General features: G+C 65.2%; 3 protein-coding genes across 7 annotated transcripts; 1 reads left to right on the plus strand and 2 right to left on the minus strand.

Annotated features, from left to right (window-relative positions):
• Nucleotides 1-1,392: 1,392 nt before the first annotated feature.
• ARHGAP9 (Rho GTPase activating protein 9) lies at nucleotides 1,393-9,832 on the minus strand. 3 transcript variants are annotated; one of them, XM_054806875.1, is made up of 18 exons: nucleotides 9,755-9,832; nucleotides 8,161-8,511; nucleotides 7,518-7,711; nucleotides 6,061-6,273; nucleotides 5,479-5,556; nucleotides 5,193-5,303; nucleotides 5,066-5,127; nucleotides 4,429-4,516; nucleotides 4,177-4,272; nucleotides 3,720-3,818; nucleotides 3,502-3,625; nucleotides 3,306-3,419; nucleotides 2,680-2,778; nucleotides 2,522-2,599; nucleotides 2,346-2,399; nucleotides 2,120-2,254; nucleotides 1,912-2,017; nucleotides 1,393-1,692 (listed from the first exon to the last, which is right to left on the minus strand). In XM_054806875.1, the coding sequence occupies exons 2-18, from the start codon at nucleotides 8,459-8,461 to the stop codon at nucleotides 1,512-1,514; spliced, it is 2,133 nt and encodes a 710-aa protein (XP_054662850.1). In that variant the 5' UTR covers nucleotides 8,462-8,511; nucleotides 9,755-9,832; the 3' UTR covers nucleotides 1,393-1,511. The 3 variants fall into 3 exon arrangements, with proteins under 3 accessions (XP_054662850.1, XP_054662851.1, XP_054662849.1); XM_054806876.1 differs by having other exon boundaries at nucleotides 9,255-9,788; XM_054806874.1 differs by lacking the exon at nucleotides 9,755-9,832 and adding an exon at nucleotides 9,255-9,748 and having other exon boundaries at nucleotides 3,502-3,673.
• A 554-nt stretch (nucleotides 9,833-10,386) lies between these two features.
• On the plus strand, nucleotides 10,387-15,698 carry LOC129197989 (methionine--tRNA ligase, cytoplasmic-like). Of its 2 annotated transcripts, XM_054806872.1 has the most exons (22): nucleotides 10,387-10,546; nucleotides 10,670-10,760; nucleotides 10,833-10,911; nucleotides 10,994-11,128; nucleotides 11,291-11,366; nucleotides 11,465-11,637; nucleotides 11,741-11,853; nucleotides 12,000-12,116; nucleotides 12,219-12,422; nucleotides 12,562-12,763; nucleotides 12,938-13,012; nucleotides 13,093-13,263; nucleotides 13,352-13,447; nucleotides 13,541-13,658; nucleotides 13,914-14,127; nucleotides 14,207-14,338; nucleotides 14,448-14,552; nucleotides 14,633-14,816; nucleotides 14,930-15,001; nucleotides 15,093-15,119; nucleotides 15,253-15,360; nucleotides 15,437-15,698. In XM_054806872.1, exons 1-22 carry the CDS (start codon nucleotides 10,444-10,446, stop codon nucleotides 15,587-15,589), a joined length of 2,748 nt encoding a protein of 915 aa, XP_054662847.1. In that variant the 5' UTR covers nucleotides 10,387-10,443; the 3' UTR covers nucleotides 15,590-15,698. The 2 variants fall into 2 exon arrangements, with proteins under 2 accessions (XP_054662847.1, XP_054662848.1); XM_054806873.1 differs by lacking the exon at nucleotides 15,093-15,119.
• Nucleotides 15,658-17,147, minus strand: LOC129197993 (DNA damage-inducible transcript 3 protein-like). 2 transcript variants are annotated; one of them, XM_054806889.1, is made up of 4 exons: nucleotides 17,007-17,147; nucleotides 16,614-16,661; nucleotides 16,333-16,497; nucleotides 15,658-16,243 (listed from the first exon to the last, which is right to left on the minus strand). In XM_054806889.1, exons 3-4 carry the CDS (start codon nucleotides 16,471-16,473, stop codon nucleotides 15,836-15,838), a joined length of 549 nt encoding a protein of 182 aa, XP_054662864.1. In that variant the 5' UTR covers nucleotides 16,474-16,497; nucleotides 16,614-16,661; nucleotides 17,007-17,147; the 3' UTR covers nucleotides 15,658-15,835. The 2 variants fall into 2 exon arrangements, with proteins under 2 accessions (XP_054662864.1, XP_054662865.1); XM_054806890.1 differs by having other exon boundaries at nucleotides 16,951-17,076.
• Nucleotides 17,148-17,169: the final 22 nt, after the last annotated feature.

The raw sequence follows: 17,169 nt of genomic DNA on the forward strand, positions 1-17,169 counted from the left end.
TTACTGCAGGTGGGGAGCGGGCAGGGAGGGGCGATACTTCCCCTGTGCCTGCTGTGGGAAAAACCTTCAAGTGTTGGCACCATCTGCACATTCGCATCACCCTGCCCCACACCATGCATTCATCACCTCTGCACCCTGCCTTCAATCCCTCTGAGCCTGGCTGAGTCTCATAGCATGAGGCTCCCCGATTCCCTAAAAAGCCCCATCCCCTACACCCTTTGCTGCCCCTGGGCCGCCCCCCAGCCGGTACCTCCAAACCACTCTTCCCCAGGCAAGCAGCCCTACTGCTGGGCTGGCTACTGGAAATGCTTGTTCCATTCCAGCTCCTACGCCACCCACCTGTGCACCTGCTGGTGTCTCCTGGGACACCACCCTCTGGGACCCCCACCCAGCACAGGATGGGACCCTGGCACGGGGATGCCTGAGGGTGCTAAGGCTGCATGGCACAGGCACCAGTCACCACTCGGAGCCAGGGCTGCCCTGCCACGCAAGCAGACTTCCCCTGGGCATCAACAGGTCCCTTCCAGACCACGACGAGCCTCTGGATCAGTCCCTGCCCAAAGCAGGGTTGGTGTGTCCCTTGGAGCCCCCCCCCGGATCCAGCTGTGCCCCCTAGGGCCCTGTGCTTCCCAAGTCTCCCATGTCACCCCTTTCTGCCCCTTCTTGCCTCTTGGGCCCCTGCCTGCCCTCCATCTCCTGCCTGCCCCAGGCCAAGAACAGATCCAGTGGACACTGCTGCCTGGGAACTGGGAGCGGCTGGTGCAACTGGTGAGCAGGGCTCTGGGGGCACTGGGGAGCTGTGAGGGCACAAGGAGAATGCAGAAGCAGTGGGTGGTGGCACTGGGTGCTGGAGGCACACTGGGATGGGAACCAAGGAACTGAGGGGCACAGGGAGGGGCTGGGGGCCACTGGAAGACCCAAGGGGACAGTGATCCTGACAGGGTGCTGTGACAGCTCCCATATCCACTGACTGTTGCATCCTCCAGGCAGGAGTCCTGGTGGTGCTGGCTACCCTGTGGTCTGCAGGGGCTGGTGATGGCTGCAGCAAGGTGTGGCCACCCCACAGCACCCAACAGAGAAACCTCCAGCCGTGGTATGGCCTGATCCTGCCCTGGCACTGGCTGTGCCAGCAGAGCCAGGGGCCTTTCCTGGGGGGGTCTGATGGCAATGGATATGTATTGAATGAATGGTGGAAATAAATTAGCGCTGTAATGACCTTGGGAAAGCGTATGGGGCATGGCAGGGCGCAGAGGGAAGGGCATTTGGGGGATGCCATATGCCTGGATGATGACGTTCTTTGGGGAGGCTGTGGGACGTAGGTGGTTCTCAGTGCCACAGATGACACACCCCCCCCCCGCCCCCAACCCTGATCAGAGAAGGAGGTGTTGGCAGTCCCAGGGAAGATGCCTGTTTACTGCAGAGTCAAAGGTACATGGGGCAGGGAGGACTGAGGGAGTAGGAAGGGGCACCAGAAGCCAGAGCACCTATGCCTGACTTGGGAGGGGGCAAGCTCAGGGGGGTGTGGGGAAAATATGGTCGAAATGTGCCAGAAGCAGCTCCACGGCCTGGTTCTGCTGGGCCATGCCCGCTGCCAGGCTGCCCAGCTCCCGCTCCGGCCGCAGCAGCGTCGGCCCGAACACAATGCCGATGTTCTGGCGCGTCATGCGGTTGACATCTACCCGCTCCATCACCCTGGGGATGCACAGGGTTGAGGGGTGGTCCAGGCACCCCATCTAGCCCCAGCCCTCCCTCCATTACCCCAGGGGGGTCCATGTGCCATGGCTCCATCACTCTGGCAGGCCCTATTCCTCCCCCTCCCCCCCAGGTACTAGGGCTACCTGATACCCCCCCCCAGCTACCCCATACTACCCCATAGACCACCCACCAGCCCAGGAGCAGCCCTCCCCTTACCGGCAGAGGTGAGCCAGGAGGTAGCGCAGGGTGGCATAGTTGGCAGGGGGCAGTCTCTGCACCAGCTCAGCCACTCGCTCCACCTGCTCCTGGGGGTCCGGCAGCTCTGGGTGGGAGCCACAGCGGTCAGACACCGCGTCCTGTCCCCCCCACCCCCACACTTATAGCCTGGGGACATGCATGGGGAGCACTGCGGGGGGACACTTACTTATAGCTTCAATGAAGGGGTCGAAGAGCCGGTACGGGACTAGGGGCTCAGGCAGCTCCCGGAAGAAGAGCTTGAGGGCACCGGTGACCACGTGGACATCGCTCCACTCGGGGTCTGCCAGGCTGAGCCGCTCCTCTGGGAGGAACGGGAGAGGTCAGCTTGTGCCTGGGCCCCCCAAGGCCCCAGCACTGCCAGTGCCACCCACTGCCCAGCCACCCTGGCTGACCTTGGCACAGCTGCTCAGGGAAGACATAGCGCCCATCTGAGGTCACAGCTCGCTCTGTGGGGATGAAGGAGGGTTCATGGAAAAGCTGCCTTCCCCCACCCGTGGGCATGTGCTCCAACACAGTTCCCCTGTCCTCTCTCCAGCATCCCCATCCTGTGCTCCCCCAGTCTCCTCACCCCGGTCCACGGCAAAACGCAACTTCTGAATTACGGACAGGTTCCCATTGACCCGGTAGATCCCATCAACGTCAAGGCCTGGGGACAATGAGGGGGGCGAGACATGGTGGAGGAAGTCATGCCAGCTGCAGGGGCCAGGCCAGCTGGGAAGACCCTACCTCTCTCCTCAATGGCCTCCACGCAGAGCCGGACGAAGCGGGGCACTGTGGTGCTCTCCCGCTGGCACAGTGCATCCAGGCGGCACCCAAACACCTGGTCTGGGAGAGGGCAGACATGGGCCAAACTGGGAGCACTGGGACTCAGCAGGGGGAAATGGGACTGGCGGGAGGGGTACAGGGACTGGGAGGAAAAGCTGGGGACCGGGAAGGCGGTGGTGAGGGCAGGGAGGGACACCAGGACTGGGAGAGGACACTGGGACCAGGAAGGGATGCTGGACTGGAGGGAGACACTGGGACCGGTAGGTGCACAGGGCAATTCTAGAACTAGGGTGGGGGACAATGACAACAGACACTGGGATCAGGAGGGGACACAGGGACCAGGAGGGGATGCTGGGACTTGGGAGGGACACTGGCACCAATGGGTGCACAGGGACTCAGAGCAGGGACACTGGGCAGGGGGGCAGGCACTGGGATCCACTGGGGACAGGCAGCCAAGGCTCAATGAAGGGCTCAGGCACTCTCTTTCTTTCCCACTCTGGGGGCAGAGACAAGAAGTGGGAGGGTTTGGGGAGGCCCCAAGGGCGTGGTGGGACTTGGGGGGAGGTCTGGCAGCTAGGGAGCCCCACCTCGAATGAGCCCCTTCTCCTGCAGGCTCTGGAGCGGGGGCCGCTTCACGATGAAGCGCCTCAGTTTGCTCTTCACCCGCTTCTTCTCTGAGGAGTCAGGGGTGGGGGGGGCACCTAGGGGCACAGTGGGCTCAGGTGCGGTCACAGTCTCGCCAGCCCTGAGGCCTGCTTTCCCCCCTCAGCCCCTCAACCCTACCTGGAGCCCCAGCCCCCTCAGTGACCCGCGACGCCTCGTCCTCATCCCCGCTGAGCTCCATCAGGTCCCCAGCATACCCCCGGTGCAGCCACCCCACAGCTGCATCCACGGGGTTCTCCAGGTCCTGGCAGGGGATGGTGGTGGACAGGGACAGCTGGGGATGCCAATGGGGCTGGAGGCAGCCATGGGGCAACCCCTGCCCCCCTCCAGGCACTCACCAGCTGACGGATGACTCCCCGGATGGCCCGGGCCCACTCCTGGATGGTGGCCTCATGGTCCGACTGCAGCAGGAACTCATTACCCGTCACAGTGCGGAGCTGGCGGGGGCAGGGAGCAGGATGGAGGGGGAACAGGGACTCCCAGGGACCCCTACCTGGGCCAGGCGGACCCAGGCACTCCAGGGGTGCCCTGCCCCCCCCCCCCCAATGGGGGAGGCCTCTGGGGGTGTCCCTAACCCAAGGAGGGGTCCTATGCTACACCCCCACACACCCCAGGGGTGTATACGAGTGGCACCCCTTTGTCCCATTTTGGGGGTTCCTGTACATGCTGGGCTGTGGGGTCCCCTTCTCATTGGGCTGCATTTAGGGGGATCCCTGTGATGCCCAGACTGTTATGGAGAGCCCTATGTCCCCTGGACTGTTCACTTTAGAGATACCCACATCCCCAGCCACTCACGTGGATGACATTCTTCTTGCTGGAGAGGTCACGGGCCCAATCCAGAGCAGCCCCCCGCAAGTCCACGCTGCTCTCAGGGCGGCTGCTGGCAGGGCACTGGGGGGGCACCAGGTGTCACAGGTGCCATGTCCCCCTTGTATCTCCACAGCACCCCGTATTCCTCCACAGTCCTCTCCCCGCACTGTCCCCCCATACTTCCCGATGCTCCAGCACTCTCCCACTGTCCCAGCCCACCCCCGTGCCCCCACTCACCCAGGCAGTGGGTGCCGGCCCCTTGGGCTCCTTGTAGAAGATGAGGCTGTTCCCGGCCAGCACCACCCAGGAGACCCCCCAGCTCTTCCTGGGGGCAGTAGGTGAGGGGCACCCACAACCCCTCCCCAGCCAGGGCTGGGGGCAGGCTTGGGTGCCCCCTCCTCAGCAGAGCCCCACACAGGCCCTGGGCATGATTTGGGCACTGGCAGTGCCCCAGATCCACCCACTCACCCCTCCCCCCATCTGGCACGGCCAAAAGCATCTCTGTGTGCCAGGGACATTGCTTGTCTGGAGCCCCTGAGCTGTGAACAGCCATGGGCCAGGCTGGCACAGCCCCCCCCCCAGCTGGAATGCCCACTCCCAGCTGGCAAAACCTCCTGGCATAAAATTCCTTCCACCCAGGCTGGCATGACCCCCCTCAGCTTGGCAGAAAACTTCGGTTCAAGTGGGACCCCCTTCCAACCTGGCATGGACCCCCAGACTGGCACGAGACCCCCTGCTTCAATATGGATCTACCCAAGCCTGGCATAGCCCCCTGTACCAAGACCCCACCCCCCAGGGACCCCAGCGTGGCACAGCCCCCTGCACCCGGACCCCCCCCCCCCCCCCCCGGCACAGCCCCTTCCCCAGCCCCTACCTGAGCTTCCTTCCCCCCTCAGCAATCTTGGTCCTGTTGAGCTGCCCGGCCTTCTGCACCTCCTGCAAGGACAGGGTCAGTGCTGCCCCCACCCCCCCCAGCACCCCTCGGCCCCAGGGTAACTCACGGTGGGCAGGGCAGGGGTGCAGGGCAGGGGCTTTGCTGGTGCCAGGGAGGGCAGGGGGGTGGCTGCCCAGTCCTCAAGGCTGTGGTGGGCAAGGGTCCGGCTGTGGCTCACCTGCAGTGGGGAACACTGTGGGGAGCACTGCCAGGGCCCTCCCTGGTGGCCCCCCATACCCTTCCCAGCACCCCCTTTATCCATCCATGTCTTGACCCCCTCTGTGCCACCCAGTGCCCCCCCATCCTCCCTCCTCTGCAGCCCCCTCCCACCCTGCCCCCATCTCCCAGCTCACGGTGCCACTGGGGACCCCGGCATCCCTGGAGCTCCAGTGTGCTGTGGTCCTGGGGGGCTCGGTGGAGGGGGGCAGGCCCTGCAGGGGACACAGGGGATGCGGAGCAGCTTCAGGGGACATCATGGCCAGCACCCCCAGGACTGCCCCCCATCACCACCAATTAGCGCTGGCACTAATTGCCAGCAGCCCAGCAGGTCTGTGCCAGGGACAAGGGGGGGCAGTGAGGGGGCCCTGGAGGGCACCAGGGGAGTCAGAGGGGGCAGTGCGGGGGCACATGGAGGGGGTGGGAGGGAAGATATTCCGAGGATAATTCGGGACAATCAAGGGGCCACTGTGGGGGGCAAAGTGGGGAAGGCATGGGGAGGATGAGCATGAGGACAGTGGGGGACATGGGGGCATGATGCGTGGGCATTGGTGGGGGCACATGGGGGGGCATGGGGAGTACGGGGCACAGGGGCATGGATGATGGTGGGGATGTGGGAGGACATGGCGGGGGCAGGGAACAGATGAGGGTATGTAGAGCCAGCTGGCAGGGAGGCTCGCAGGGCCCCAGTACTCTGCCCTGCTGCCCTCCATGCCCACCTCCTCCCGGTGCCGGCGGGGAGGTTTCCAGGAGGTCGTGCCTGTCTGAGAGTTGTAGAAGAAGCAGCGACCGGTGGTGGGGTCCAGGTGACGTTCCCAGGCCCCTAAAACCTGGAGGGGGGGCCCGGCTGGCACAGGGGGCTCAGCCCGCGCCCCCGCCCGCTGCAGCTCCTCAAGGTTGCAGTAGATCATGGCAGCTCCTAGGGGGGGCACCTGGGGGGGGGGGCAGATCCTAAACTGAGAGTGGGCACATGGACAACACCCATAACGTACCCCCAACCTCATAACCTCATGCTCTGCCTCCCTTGCCCTGCCCCCAGTCTCATACCCTGCCCAGCCCCAGCAGTGCCCCCTTGCCCTGCCCCCCAGCCCCGAAGAGTGCCTCCATGCCCTACCCTCCCAGCCCCCCAGCCCCCCAGTGCCCCCATGCCCTGCCCCCCCCAGCCTCCACCAGTGCCCCCTTGACCTGGCCCCCACCTACACCAGCCCCCTCCAGTGCCCCCTTGCTGTGCCCCCCAGCAGTGCCTGCTTGCCCTGCCCCCAGCTCCCCCAGCCCCCAGCAGTGCCCCCTTGCCCTGCCCCAGCCCCCCCAGCCCCCAGCAGTGCCCCCTTGCCCTGTCCCCCCGCCCATCCCGTATTCCCCCGGCGCCCAGCCCAGCGCGGATCAGAGTTTTGCAATCGCTTCCCCGGAGCCGTTTGTTGCGCCCCCGCACCCTCACCCCCGGTCCCTCCGGCAGCCGCAGCCCCCTCGCTGCTCCCCGGACCCGCCGCCCTGCTCCCACCTGCCGCCCGGGGCCGTGCAGCACCGGCCCCCCTCGGCCCCCCCCGACCCCGCTGCGGGCGGCGCGGCGCTCCCGCTCCCCCCCCCCCCCCCGCACTTCCTCCGCTGCCCCACAGCGACGAGGAAGCGGCGACAGTGAGGGCGGGGTTGGAGGGTGCTGGGGTGCAGGGGGGTGGGGATGTGTAGGGAGTGGAGCAGGGGTGCGAAGTTGGGGGGTGCAGGGAGTGAAGGTAGGCAAAGCAGGGGCGCATGGTTGGGGGCGCAGGTGGGCGATGCAGGGGGCAAATTTGGGGGTGCAGGGGGGTGAGGTTGGGTGGTGCAGGTGGGCAGTGCAGGGGGGCAAGGTTGGAGGTGCAGGTGGGTGATGCAGAGGGGTGAATTTGGGAGGTGTAGGTCAGCGATGCAGAGGAGTGAAGTTGGGAGGTGCACAGGGTGCAGGTTGGTAATGCAGGCGGCGAGGTTGGGGGTGCAGGGGGTGGATGTGGGTGAGGTTGAGGGTGTAGGGATGCAGGGAGGGGACACAGGTTGGAGACGCAGTGTGCGGGTTGAGGGAAGGAACGTGCAAAGGCTGGGTGGCGTGTGGGGACAGGGAGCACCAGCGAGGCTGCAGGGGTTCAGAGAGGAACAGAGCTGGGGGCACAGGGTGTCCTCTGGGGGCCACCTGGACCCCACTTACCCCAGTGCCCTGGGCCAGCAGCTCCTCCTGCGACTGGCACCTCAGCAGAGCTGGGGTGGGCAGGGCCCCCTCTGCCAGCTGGCTGGTGCTGATGCAGTGGCCCGTGGGACGCATGGAGGTCAGCTTGGCCTCCTGAGGGGATGGTGGAGGTGGGCCACACAGGTCCTCCAGTGAGCGGTACTGCGGTGGTGGGCCTGGGGGAAGAGAGGAGGATACTCGCCAAGCCAAAATGATGCTCCAGGCTGCAGGTGGGGGGCAGAGACCCCCACTTGTGGGCCCCAACCCTGTTTTCCCAGTGTCCCCCTGCCCCCAGTACCCCAGACCCACGCCCTCAGTGTCTCCCAGTGCCTGCAGCCCTGTGTCCCTTCCACCTCCTGCGCTCCCAGCCCTTTGGCCCCCATCATCCCTCATGGGTGTCTCCTAGTCCTGTCCCCCCAGAGCCCCCTTATCCTGTACCCTTAGTGCCCCTAGCCCCACAGCCCTGATCTTCCCCCAGCCTTGTGCACCCAGACCCACAGCCCAGGACGCTCAGTGTCCCCTCATCCTATGCCCCTAATGCCCCCAACCCCTTGCCGCCACTTCAGTGCCCCATGGCTCCATTCTCCCAGTGTCCTGCCATCCTGTGCCCCCCTGCCCCGCTCACCTGTGCCTGCAGGCTGGCTGGGGGGCAGCATGCTCCGTCTCCCAGTGTCACTAGGGTCCAACTCGGTCACATAAGTAGCAGGGACGAAGAAGGGCCGAGCCCAGTGGGGCTCACTGGCCCGTCTCACCTGCCACCAGTCCTCATTGGCTTTGTGGAGCAACAGGAACTGCTCGCCAGCAGCCATGGCCACATGCCGCCCATCCTCGGCACGGTATGCGTAGTTGTAGAGGGCGCGGAGCACCACAGCTGGCTCGGCACGCTGCCACCGCCGCCCCTCCAGCCGCCACCGCCCTGCCAGCATTCTCACCCCACTCAGGGCACCTGGGCACGCTACAGCCTAGCTCTCGCCATCTGCAGGGCACACAGGACTGGGGGTCAGGGTGGACGTGCCCCATGGCTGGCATGGCCCTGGGGCTGTGGTGGAATGGAGATGAGCAGTGGTGCCATGGGTGGCAGCAGGGACCCTGCCTGCAGGGCCAGGACTCACTGGACAATGTTGTACCGGATGGCCAGGCTGTGTCCCATAGCCATGACAATGCCCCATGGCCAGGCTGTGCCCCACGGCCATGCGTTCCTTCCCCAACCATGGCAAATCTGTCCACAAGCAGTGGAAGGACCATGTGCTGCCCCAGTTCCTGGTGCTGGGGAAGCTAATGCCTGGTCCCAGGGTACAGGGGACTGGGGGGACTCTGGGGACCAGAGCGACTGAGCGTGCTGGGGTGGCCAGGGCTCAGGGACCTGCAGGAAATTCAGCAGCTGCTGCAGCAGGAAGCAGTGAGGCTGCGGCTTCCTCGCACCACATGGCATGGGGCTGGGGGATGGTGCTGGGGGGCCTCAGTTCCATGGCCGCATGGCCTCCAGTGCCCCGGTCCTCATCCCACGTCCCTCCAGCCCCTCCAGCCCCTGGTCCCCATCCCATAGCCCTATCACTCCCAGTCCCTTGGTCCCCATCCCAAGGCCCCCTCCCCCCAGTGCCCCACCCCATATTCCCTCATCCCCAGCCCCACAGTCCTAGGCTCCCAGACCCGCAGCCCCCCCAAGCTCAGTGGCCCTACAGTGCCCAAGCCTGCCCCACAGATAAGAGATACACTCACCATCTTCGGAGCACCACTGTGGGGCCTATGGGCAGGACTTGATGCCAGGACAGAGAGGTGGTGGGGGCTGCCATGGGGTGTAGGTTGAGGACCCCGGTGTCCTGCCCAGCCAGGCAAGCACCCACAGGGTGCAGGGATTAGAGCCTGCAGCCTCGCTTGACCTTGCTTGGCCCTAAGCGCCTTTCAGCTCTGCCCACACTGTGCTGCCAGGAGGGGCAGGGAGCGGGGCGAGGCAGGGCAATTGGGGTAATTGCACTGCCCCGGGGGGGCAAATCAGCTTTGCCCCGGGGGAGGGCCCCAGCCCGGTTGCGTCCCGCCCTGTTCCCGACACCTGCCCCTGGTTCCCTTCGCTCTTGCTGGCCCACGGGTTCCGGGGGCACTGGGGGAGGGGCCCGGGGAACGGGCTAGGGGGCTGCTCGCGGCTCACCAGGCTGTGCCAGCACGGACCCCCGGGCCAGGCCGGCGACCCCCGGGAGGACCCCTGGGTGTCCCCCACCCACCTGTTGCTGCCGGAGTGGCGGGTCGGGCCCGCCCGCAGCGCGGCAGCGGGAACACCTCCCCGGGCCATGTGACAAGACTAGACCGGGACGCTTGGGTCCTCGCCCCGCTGCGGGGCGGGAGGGGGGGCGGGGGATCCTCCCGGCTCCCGGGGGGAAGGGGGAGTGTCCCGGTGGGAAAGCGAGAGCGAGCATTCGGACGCCGGGGTCCCGCAGGAGGGGGAAGGAGGGGGGGGCACTGCGGGCGGTGTTGGGGGGTGTTCCGGGACCGGGGGGGGGGGGGGCAGGACGCCTGGGTCCCCGCCCGCGGCCCCGGGAGGCAGTGCGGGGAGGGGCGGGGGTCCACTCCGGTCCACCTCTGGGTCCACGTCCTGAAGAAAGGGGGGGGGGGGGGCTGCGGACACAGGGGAGTCGTGGGGGGATCGCGTGACGTGGAGCGCCAGCTTCGGCACCGTGCCGTGACATCACGGCCCCATTCCGCGGCGGGAGTGCAGGATGCTGCGGGCGGTGGCGGCAGTGGCCATGGCAACCCGGCGGGCCGGCACCCGTGTCGCCATAGCGACCGCGCGGCCCGGCGCTCTCGCGAGAGTTGGGTGCTGCCGCCGCGGTGCATTGTGGGGGCCGTAGTGCGGCGGCGGGCCGGCCGGTCCCGGCGTGCCCCGCGCGCGGCCCCGTTGCATCAGCGCGCGGCGATGCGGCTGCGGGTGGCGGCGGGCGGCCCTGCCGCGCTGAAGGTGGTGGCGGCTGCCGGGGCCGCTGCCGCGCCGGTGCGGCTCGTCTGGGGCGGACCCTTAGGTGAGATCGGCGCTGTGACGGCGGCTGCTCCCCTCCCCAGCAGGGACTCGCTAGCACCGGCCCCGGTGATCCTCGCCCCTCGGCGGAGGCCGCCGGTCCTGACGGGCCCACTCTCCCCTGCAGAGCGGCCCCTCGCCCCGCTGATTTCCCCGTGGGTGCCCGCGCTGGAGCTGGACAGCGGCACGGTCCTGTTTTCCCCCAACGCCATCTGCCAGTAAGTACCGAGTGCCGGGCGGGGGGCGGCCCCGCAGCCTCCAGTTCCGCTCCCCTCCTCAACCTCCTCCAGGTTCTTCTTCCTGGCCCGCGGCGAGGAACCCACCGACCTCACCAACCAGTGGCTGGAGTGGGACGCCACTGAGCTGCAGGTGGGTGCCCCAGGGGTGCGGCAGCCTCCACCCCTCCCGTGCTACCCGGCCTCCCTGACCTCTTGTCTCTGCCGGCTCCCAGCCTGCTGCTGCGGCGGCCCTGTACACTCAGCTGGTGCACGGCAAGAAGGGGCTGGAGGCAGTGGAGGCCCTGGGGAAGTTGCTGGCCCACATAGAGCAGAACTTGTCCAGGAGAGGCACTGCCTACCTCGCTGGGGTGAGTGGAACCGTGGGGTGGGGGGAGCCCCGCTTCCTGGGGCAGACTGCTGGGGTGGGCCCTTCTCCCTGGAGAGCTGAGCTCGCTGCTGCCAGCCATGAGGCAGAGCCCTGCACCTGGGCTGGGACTGCCTCAAGGCCTGACTCTGCTTCTCTGGCCCAGGACACCAAGTCGGTGGCTGATGTGGTTGTGTGGGGTACCTTGTTCCCTGTCCTCCAGGATCAGACCAGCCTGCCAAGTAAGAGCGAAATAGGGGTGCCAAGGGGGACCCTTTGTGTTCCTATGGCTGTAAGAATCACGCTGCTCGCTCTCGTGTTCTCTCTCTCCCTCCCCAAGGTGAGCTGCAGGCGCTGAGGACCTGGTTCCAGAGCATGACGCTCTTGGAGGTCTGCAGGAAAGCTGCTGACTCTGTTCTGACGCCCAAGGCACTGCTGGAGTTCAAGTCCTACCTGCAGAAGCAGCCTCCGCCCTCCCTGGCCATGGAGAGAGCCACCAGTAATGAGCCTGAGGTGCAGCCCTGGCCCCCTGCTCAGCCCTGGCCCAGGGATGGGCCCCTGAGGGGCTGGTGGTGACAGGCACGCAGACCCTCACTGGGACCAGCCTTCCCTGCAGGAGGAAGAAGGTTCTGAGCATGTTCTGACGGAGGAGGAAATCACAGCTGCTGCAGATGCCTGGGCCCGGGGTGCCGCAGTACTGCCCAAACCCTGGCAGCCTCAGAAACCTGTGTGAGTCCCAAGACGACACTAGGGGTGGTTGTCCCAGACCTCCCCAAGGGGCCTGACAGGGGCTTCCAGGCTGATGCCACATTGTTCTGGGTTGGGGTGGCCCCGTTGCTCTTAGTGCCTGCCCTGACTGCCCCTGTCTGTGCCAGGCTGCCTGTGGAGGGCATGAGGAATATCCTGATCACCAGTGCTCTGCCCTACGTGAACAACGTGCCCCACCTCGGCAACATCATTGGCTGCGTCCTCAGTGCTGACACCTTTGCCAGGTGAGATATGGCTGCAGGAAAGCTCCCTGGGGCTGCGGGATCATAGTAGGGGGCTGTACTGCCCTCAGCAACTGCATGGGTGTCACAGGCCCCTGCCTACAGGTACTGTCGCCTGCGGAACTGGAACACGCTGTACGTGTGTGGCACGGACGAGTACGGCACAGCCACTGAGACCAAGGCGGTAGAAGAGGGGCTGACGCCCCAGGAGATCTGCAACAAGTACAATGCCATCCATGCTGACATCTACCGCTGGTTCAACATCTCCTTCGACTACTTTGGACGCACCACCACACCATACCAGACCATGTGAGCAGCTGCATCCCCCAGGGGCTCACACGGAGGGACTGGTGCTGGGGAGTGTTGGGGGGAACCCCAGCATGCCTGGCTGAGGGTGCTCTATGGCTCTCCAGGGTTCCCTGGCTAATCCCTTCTTCTCCTGTCCCAGGATTGCCCAGGACATCTTCCAGCGCCTGCTGGCCCGTGGTTTCCTGCTGGAAGACACTGTGGAACAGCTGCAATGTGAGGACTGCCAGCGTTTCCTGGCTGACCGCTTTGTGGAGGGCACCTGCCCCTTCTGCAGCTATGAGGAGGCCCGGGGGGACCAATGTGATAAATGTGGCAAACTCATCAATGCTGTGGAACTGAAGGTGGGACAGGATCCCTCTGGGATGGGGGTCAAGCAGGCATCGGCAGGGCCTGGGCACCCATATCCCTAAACTGTGATGGATAGGGAAGGCCTGCCCCTTCACCCTGCCCTGCTCTGCCTGGGACCCCCAGCCTTGTCCTGGGCTTCCTCCAACCTGTGTTTTTCCTCCCGACAGAATCCACAGTGCAAGCTCTGCAGGGGTGTCCCTGTGGTGAAACCCACCAAGCATCTCTTCCTGGACCTACCCAAGGTGAGCTTCATCCCTGGGGAAGTGGGGAAGGGATGGGGTACCCCCGGTACCACTGACCATCCCCATATGTTCCCCCACAGCTGGAGGAACAGCTGGAGCCCTGGCTGGAGCAGTCCTGGGCCACAGGGAACTGGACAGCCAACGCTCGCTACATCACTCGCTCCTGGATACGGGATGGGCTCAAACCCCGCTGCATCACCCGTGACCTGAAGTGGGGCACGCCTGTGCCCCTTGATGGCTTCCGTGACAAGGTGGGTTCCACCTTTACCCTCAGTTGCAGCGGCTGTCCCTAGGTGCCCTGCCTGGGAGTCCCCTGCTCATGTTTTACTCTCCCCCCAGGTTTTTTACGTGTGGTTTGATGCTCCCATTGGCTACTTGTCCATTACGGCCAACTACACTGACCAGTGGGAGAGGTGGTGGAAGAACCCACAGCAGGTAGGAGCCTGGTACTGCTGCAGGGTGGATGTAGGAACAGAGCTGGATACCAAGGTCCACTGATGTTCCCCCCCTACCTCCCTCCACTATCAGGTTGAGCTCTACAACTTCATGGCCAAGGACAATGTCCCATTCCACAGTGTCATATTCCCCTGCTCGCTCCTGGGCGCTGATGACAACTACACCCTGGTGAACCACCTCATTGCTACAGGTACTGGGGGGTCACCAGGGATTGGGGGGAGTCTCCACACTTCCCTGCTTTCCCTCAGTACAGGGAACAGCGCAGTCTGTCCTGCACGGGCACAAAATTGCATTTGCTCTCCTTGACTTGGAAGCCCCTTTGAGCTCAGCGTGAGCCTGTAAGCACTTTGACAGCGTTTGCTTGTGTTGTGGGGCTGTTCCATGCCTGGGAGAGGACTGGATCCACGCTTGGGCCCCATGGTAGGGTCTCTCCTGCCCTCCCCAGAGTACCTGAACTATGAGGATGGGAAGTTTTCCAAGAGCCGAGGTGTAGGAGTGTTTGGGGACATGGCCAAGGACACAGGCATCCCTGCGGACATCTGGCGCTTCTACCTGCTGTACCTGCGGCCCGAAGGGCAGGACAGCGCCTTCTCCTGGAGCGACCTCATGGTCAAGAACAACTCGGAGCTGCTGAACAACCTGGGCAACTTCATCAACAGGTTCTAGGACAGCCTGGGGGTGGCAGGAGCTATCTCTGTTGCCAGGCTGTGCTCATGCCTGTTCCACCTCTGTCCCCAGAGCTGGCATGTTTGTGTGCAAGTTCTTTGGTGGCACTGTCCCCAACATGGTCCTGACACCAGAGGACAAGCGGCTCTTGGCCCGTGTCACCCTGGAGCTGCACCAGTACCACCAGCTGCTGGAGAAAGTCCGGTGGGTAGCTGAAACCCCAGGGCTGGACCAGGGCACAATTCTTATGAGGGTGGGAGGGCAGAGACCTGACCTAGAGCAGGCACTCAGCCCCCCCCTTATCCTCTCCCAGCATCCGTGATGCCCTGAGATGTATCCTTAGCATCTCTCGCCATGGCAATCAGTACATCCAGGTGAATGAGCCCTGGAAGCGGATCAAGGGGGATGAAAAAGACAGGTAAGAAAGGATGGGAGGGGTGGGGCAGAGGGGAAGCAAGGCTGGGAGCTGGCATTGACAGAGGCTTTCCTGCCCCGCAGGCAGCGTGCAGGCACAGTGACTGGTGTGGCAGTGAACATGGCTTCCATGCTGGCTGTCATGTTACAGCCCTACATGCCCAGTGTCAGCCTGGCCATCCAGGGGCAGCTCTGCATCCCCCTGGACTGCTTCATCCTGAGCCACGACTTCACCTGCACCCTGCCCCCCGGCCATCGTGTGGGCACTGTAGGTGGGGGGGGGGGGGGAAGGGAGGGCAGGCTCTGCCCCCCCCAGGCAGTGTGTGGGTGGGACTGGGGTGCTGGCCCTGCAGGGGTAACCCCTCTTCTTCCTGGCTCCAGGTGAGCCCCCTTTTCCAGAAGCTGGAGAACGACCAGATTGAAGCCCTTCGCAAGCACTTCGGTGGAGGGCAGGTGAGTGGGGGCTGCGGTGCCCCTGCAGCTCCTCCTGGCCTCTCCACCTCTGCTTTCTGTTTCTCCTCACTTGCTGTCTCTCCTTTCCCAGCCTGAAGATCTTGCTGTAGAGCCTCAGGTAACTCCCCAGCACTGCCTCAGGGGTGCTGCAGCAACCTGCCCCTTGCCAGCATGAGGGGGTGTGGATGGGTGCAGAGCAATGCCCCTGGGGGCTGGGACCGTGGCTCACACCTATTTCTGTCCTTCCACAGGCCAAACAGTCCCCTCCAGCCTCAGAACTCCCTCCAGCCCCAGCAACCCTTGTGGCTCCCAGTGACCCCCAGCTGATCCAGGAGCTGACAGAAGAGGTGGCCAAGCAGGTGAGTGGTGGGGGAAACTGACCCTGTCTTGCCCTTAACCCCCCCAAGCCCTTATCACACCCCTTGCCTGCCCCAGGGCAACCACGTGCGGCAGCTGAAGGCCAACAAGGCAGAGAAGACACAGGTCGACACAGAGGTGGCCAAGCTACTAGAGCTGAAGAAGCAACTGGCACTAGCAGAGGGCAAAACCCCTGAAGTCCCTGCATCCAAGGGGAAGCGGAAGAAGTAGCAGCTGGGTCCTCTGTGGTGGGGAGCAGCCCCAGTGCTACCCAGAGACCAGACAGGGCTGTGCTGGCTAGTGGTTATATGGGTGTAATAAAATGCAAAAACTGTACAAATCACGTATGGAAGCAGCACCCTCCCCACAGCATTAGTCTGTGCCAGCAGGGCAGTGCCGCTCCAGTTCATGGCTGCCCCCCAGGTCCACAAGGTCAGCAGAGTCCTTGCCCCACTGGCTGTAGGGCAGCATCAGTGCTTAAGCCCGTCGGAGGTTCACAATACGGTCGATAAGGGCTGCCCGCGTGCGTTCCACCTCCGCGCTGAGCCGCCGGATCTCTTCCCGGAGCTGCTCGTTGTGGGACGTCAGCTCCAGCACCCGCTGCTCATTGGCCCACTCCCGTCGCTTGGCTAGCTCCCTGCTTGCCGCCATGCCACTGCGCCTCTTTCTCTTCACCCCATGGCCTGCAGCTGCCCCTGCCTCATCCTCCTCTGTGCCCAGCTGGGCTGGGGAGCTCCTGCTGGAGGCCGAGCCTGGTGGTCCCGCTGGCTCTGTGCTAGCTGTGCTCTCTGGCCCCAGCAGCTCCAACAGCTCAGCGGCCAGGGCTGCATCCAGCTCGCAGCCCTCTGGACTACAGCCAGCCCCCTCCATGCCCCACAGCGGAGCCTGCAGGGAGAGAGGAAGAGCCACCCCCAGGTGATGAGTGCCCCCTGCCCAGCTCCCCCCCCCCAACAGAGGTGTTGCTGGCCCCTCACCTGGTCAGCCCCCCAGGGTAGGGAGGGTCCACTGGGCTCTGCTGCTGCCAGCACCTCCTGCAGGTCCTGGTACCAGGCCTCCAGCTCCCAGCTGGGCAGTGTGCTGGCAGGTGCCCCCGTAGGCAGCCCCTCGGCTGCCATGGTCACCTCTGGGCCAGTGCAGGGCTGTAGGAGGTGGGGAGAGGAGGGGATGAGCAAGTCGGGCCAGGACCCTCAGCTCCGGGGCGTTGCTCCCTGCGGGGGGCTGGTCCCGGCGGCCCTAGGGTGCCACCCCCCCTTACCCGCTTTCAGGTGTGATGGTCAACAAGGACGCACTTTCTCCTGGATGCCTGAGGAGGGAGAAGGGCAGGGTCAGACTTCACCCGCACCTACACCGCGTGCGGGTGGAGGGTTCCCCAGGGGCTCGGAGCTCCCACCCCGCTTCCAGGGCTGCCGCCGGCTCGGGGATGGGCGATGTACCGGGCGCAGCGCCCCACCTGCCTCACGCTGGTGGGGCGGGGGGTGCTGGTGCGCCCCAAGGGCTACTCTCCCGCGAGGGCAGCCTGCGGGCACCCCACTCCCCGGGCGCCCCGGAGTCCCTCCCAGGACCGGACGGAACGTTTCCTTCTCCTCCCCCACCTCGCCCGCACTCGAGGCCGGATCCCCGGTGTCTACCCCGGTAGCTCCCGGCGCACCTTCCTGGGCGGCCCCGGCTCCCCGCAACTGCCGCCCGAACACCGCCTCATCCTCATCCGCATCGTCCCGCTTTGCTCCGCTCCGCGGCGCCGCCGCCCGCGCCCTTTTTAAGGCTCCTCGTGTGACGCAACGCTGGCGCTGGCCGCAGCCAACGGGCGCCCA

This window comes from Grus americana, chromosome 31 (assembly GCF_028858705.1).
Source record: "Grus americana isolate bGruAme1 chromosome 31, bGruAme1.mat, whole genome shotgun sequence".
NCBI lineage: Eukaryota > Metazoa > Chordata > Aves > Gruiformes > Gruidae > Grus > Grus americana.

Coding starts and splice junctions, on each gene's coding strand:
- ARHGAP9 (XM_054806874.1), bottom strand. CDS start 8,461: ATGCTGGCAGGGCGGTGGCGGCTGGAGGGGCGGCGGTGGCAGCGTGCC. Junction 6,274..7,517: donor TGCTGGCCCAGGGCACTGGG/GTAAGTGGGGTC, acceptor CCCCCCCCCCAG/GTGCCCCCCCTAGGAGCTGC. Junction 5,304..5,478: donor CCGGGGTCCCCAGTGGCACC/GTGAGCTGGGAG, acceptor TCCCCACTGCAG/GTGAGCCACAGCCGGACCCT.
- LOC129197989 (XM_054806872.1), top strand. CDS start 10,444: ATGCGGCTGCGGGTGGCGGCGGGCGGCCCTGCCGCGCTGAAGGTGGTG. Junction 11,367..11,464: donor GGATCAGACCAGCCTGCCAA/GTAAGAGCGAAA, acceptor TCCCTCCCCAAG/GTGAGCTGCAGGCGCTGAGG. Junction 11,638..11,740: donor CCACCAGTAATGAGCCTGAG/GTGCAGCCCTGG, acceptor CCTTCCCTGCAG/GAGGAAGAAGGTTCTGAGCA.
- LOC129197993 (XM_054806889.1), bottom strand. CDS start 16,473: ATGGCAGCCGAGGGGCTGCCTACGGGGGCACCTGCCAGCACACTGCCC. Junction 16,244..16,332: donor TACCCTGGGGGGCTGACCAG/GTGAGGGGCCAG, acceptor CTCTCCCTGCAG/GCTCCGCTGTGGGGCATGGA.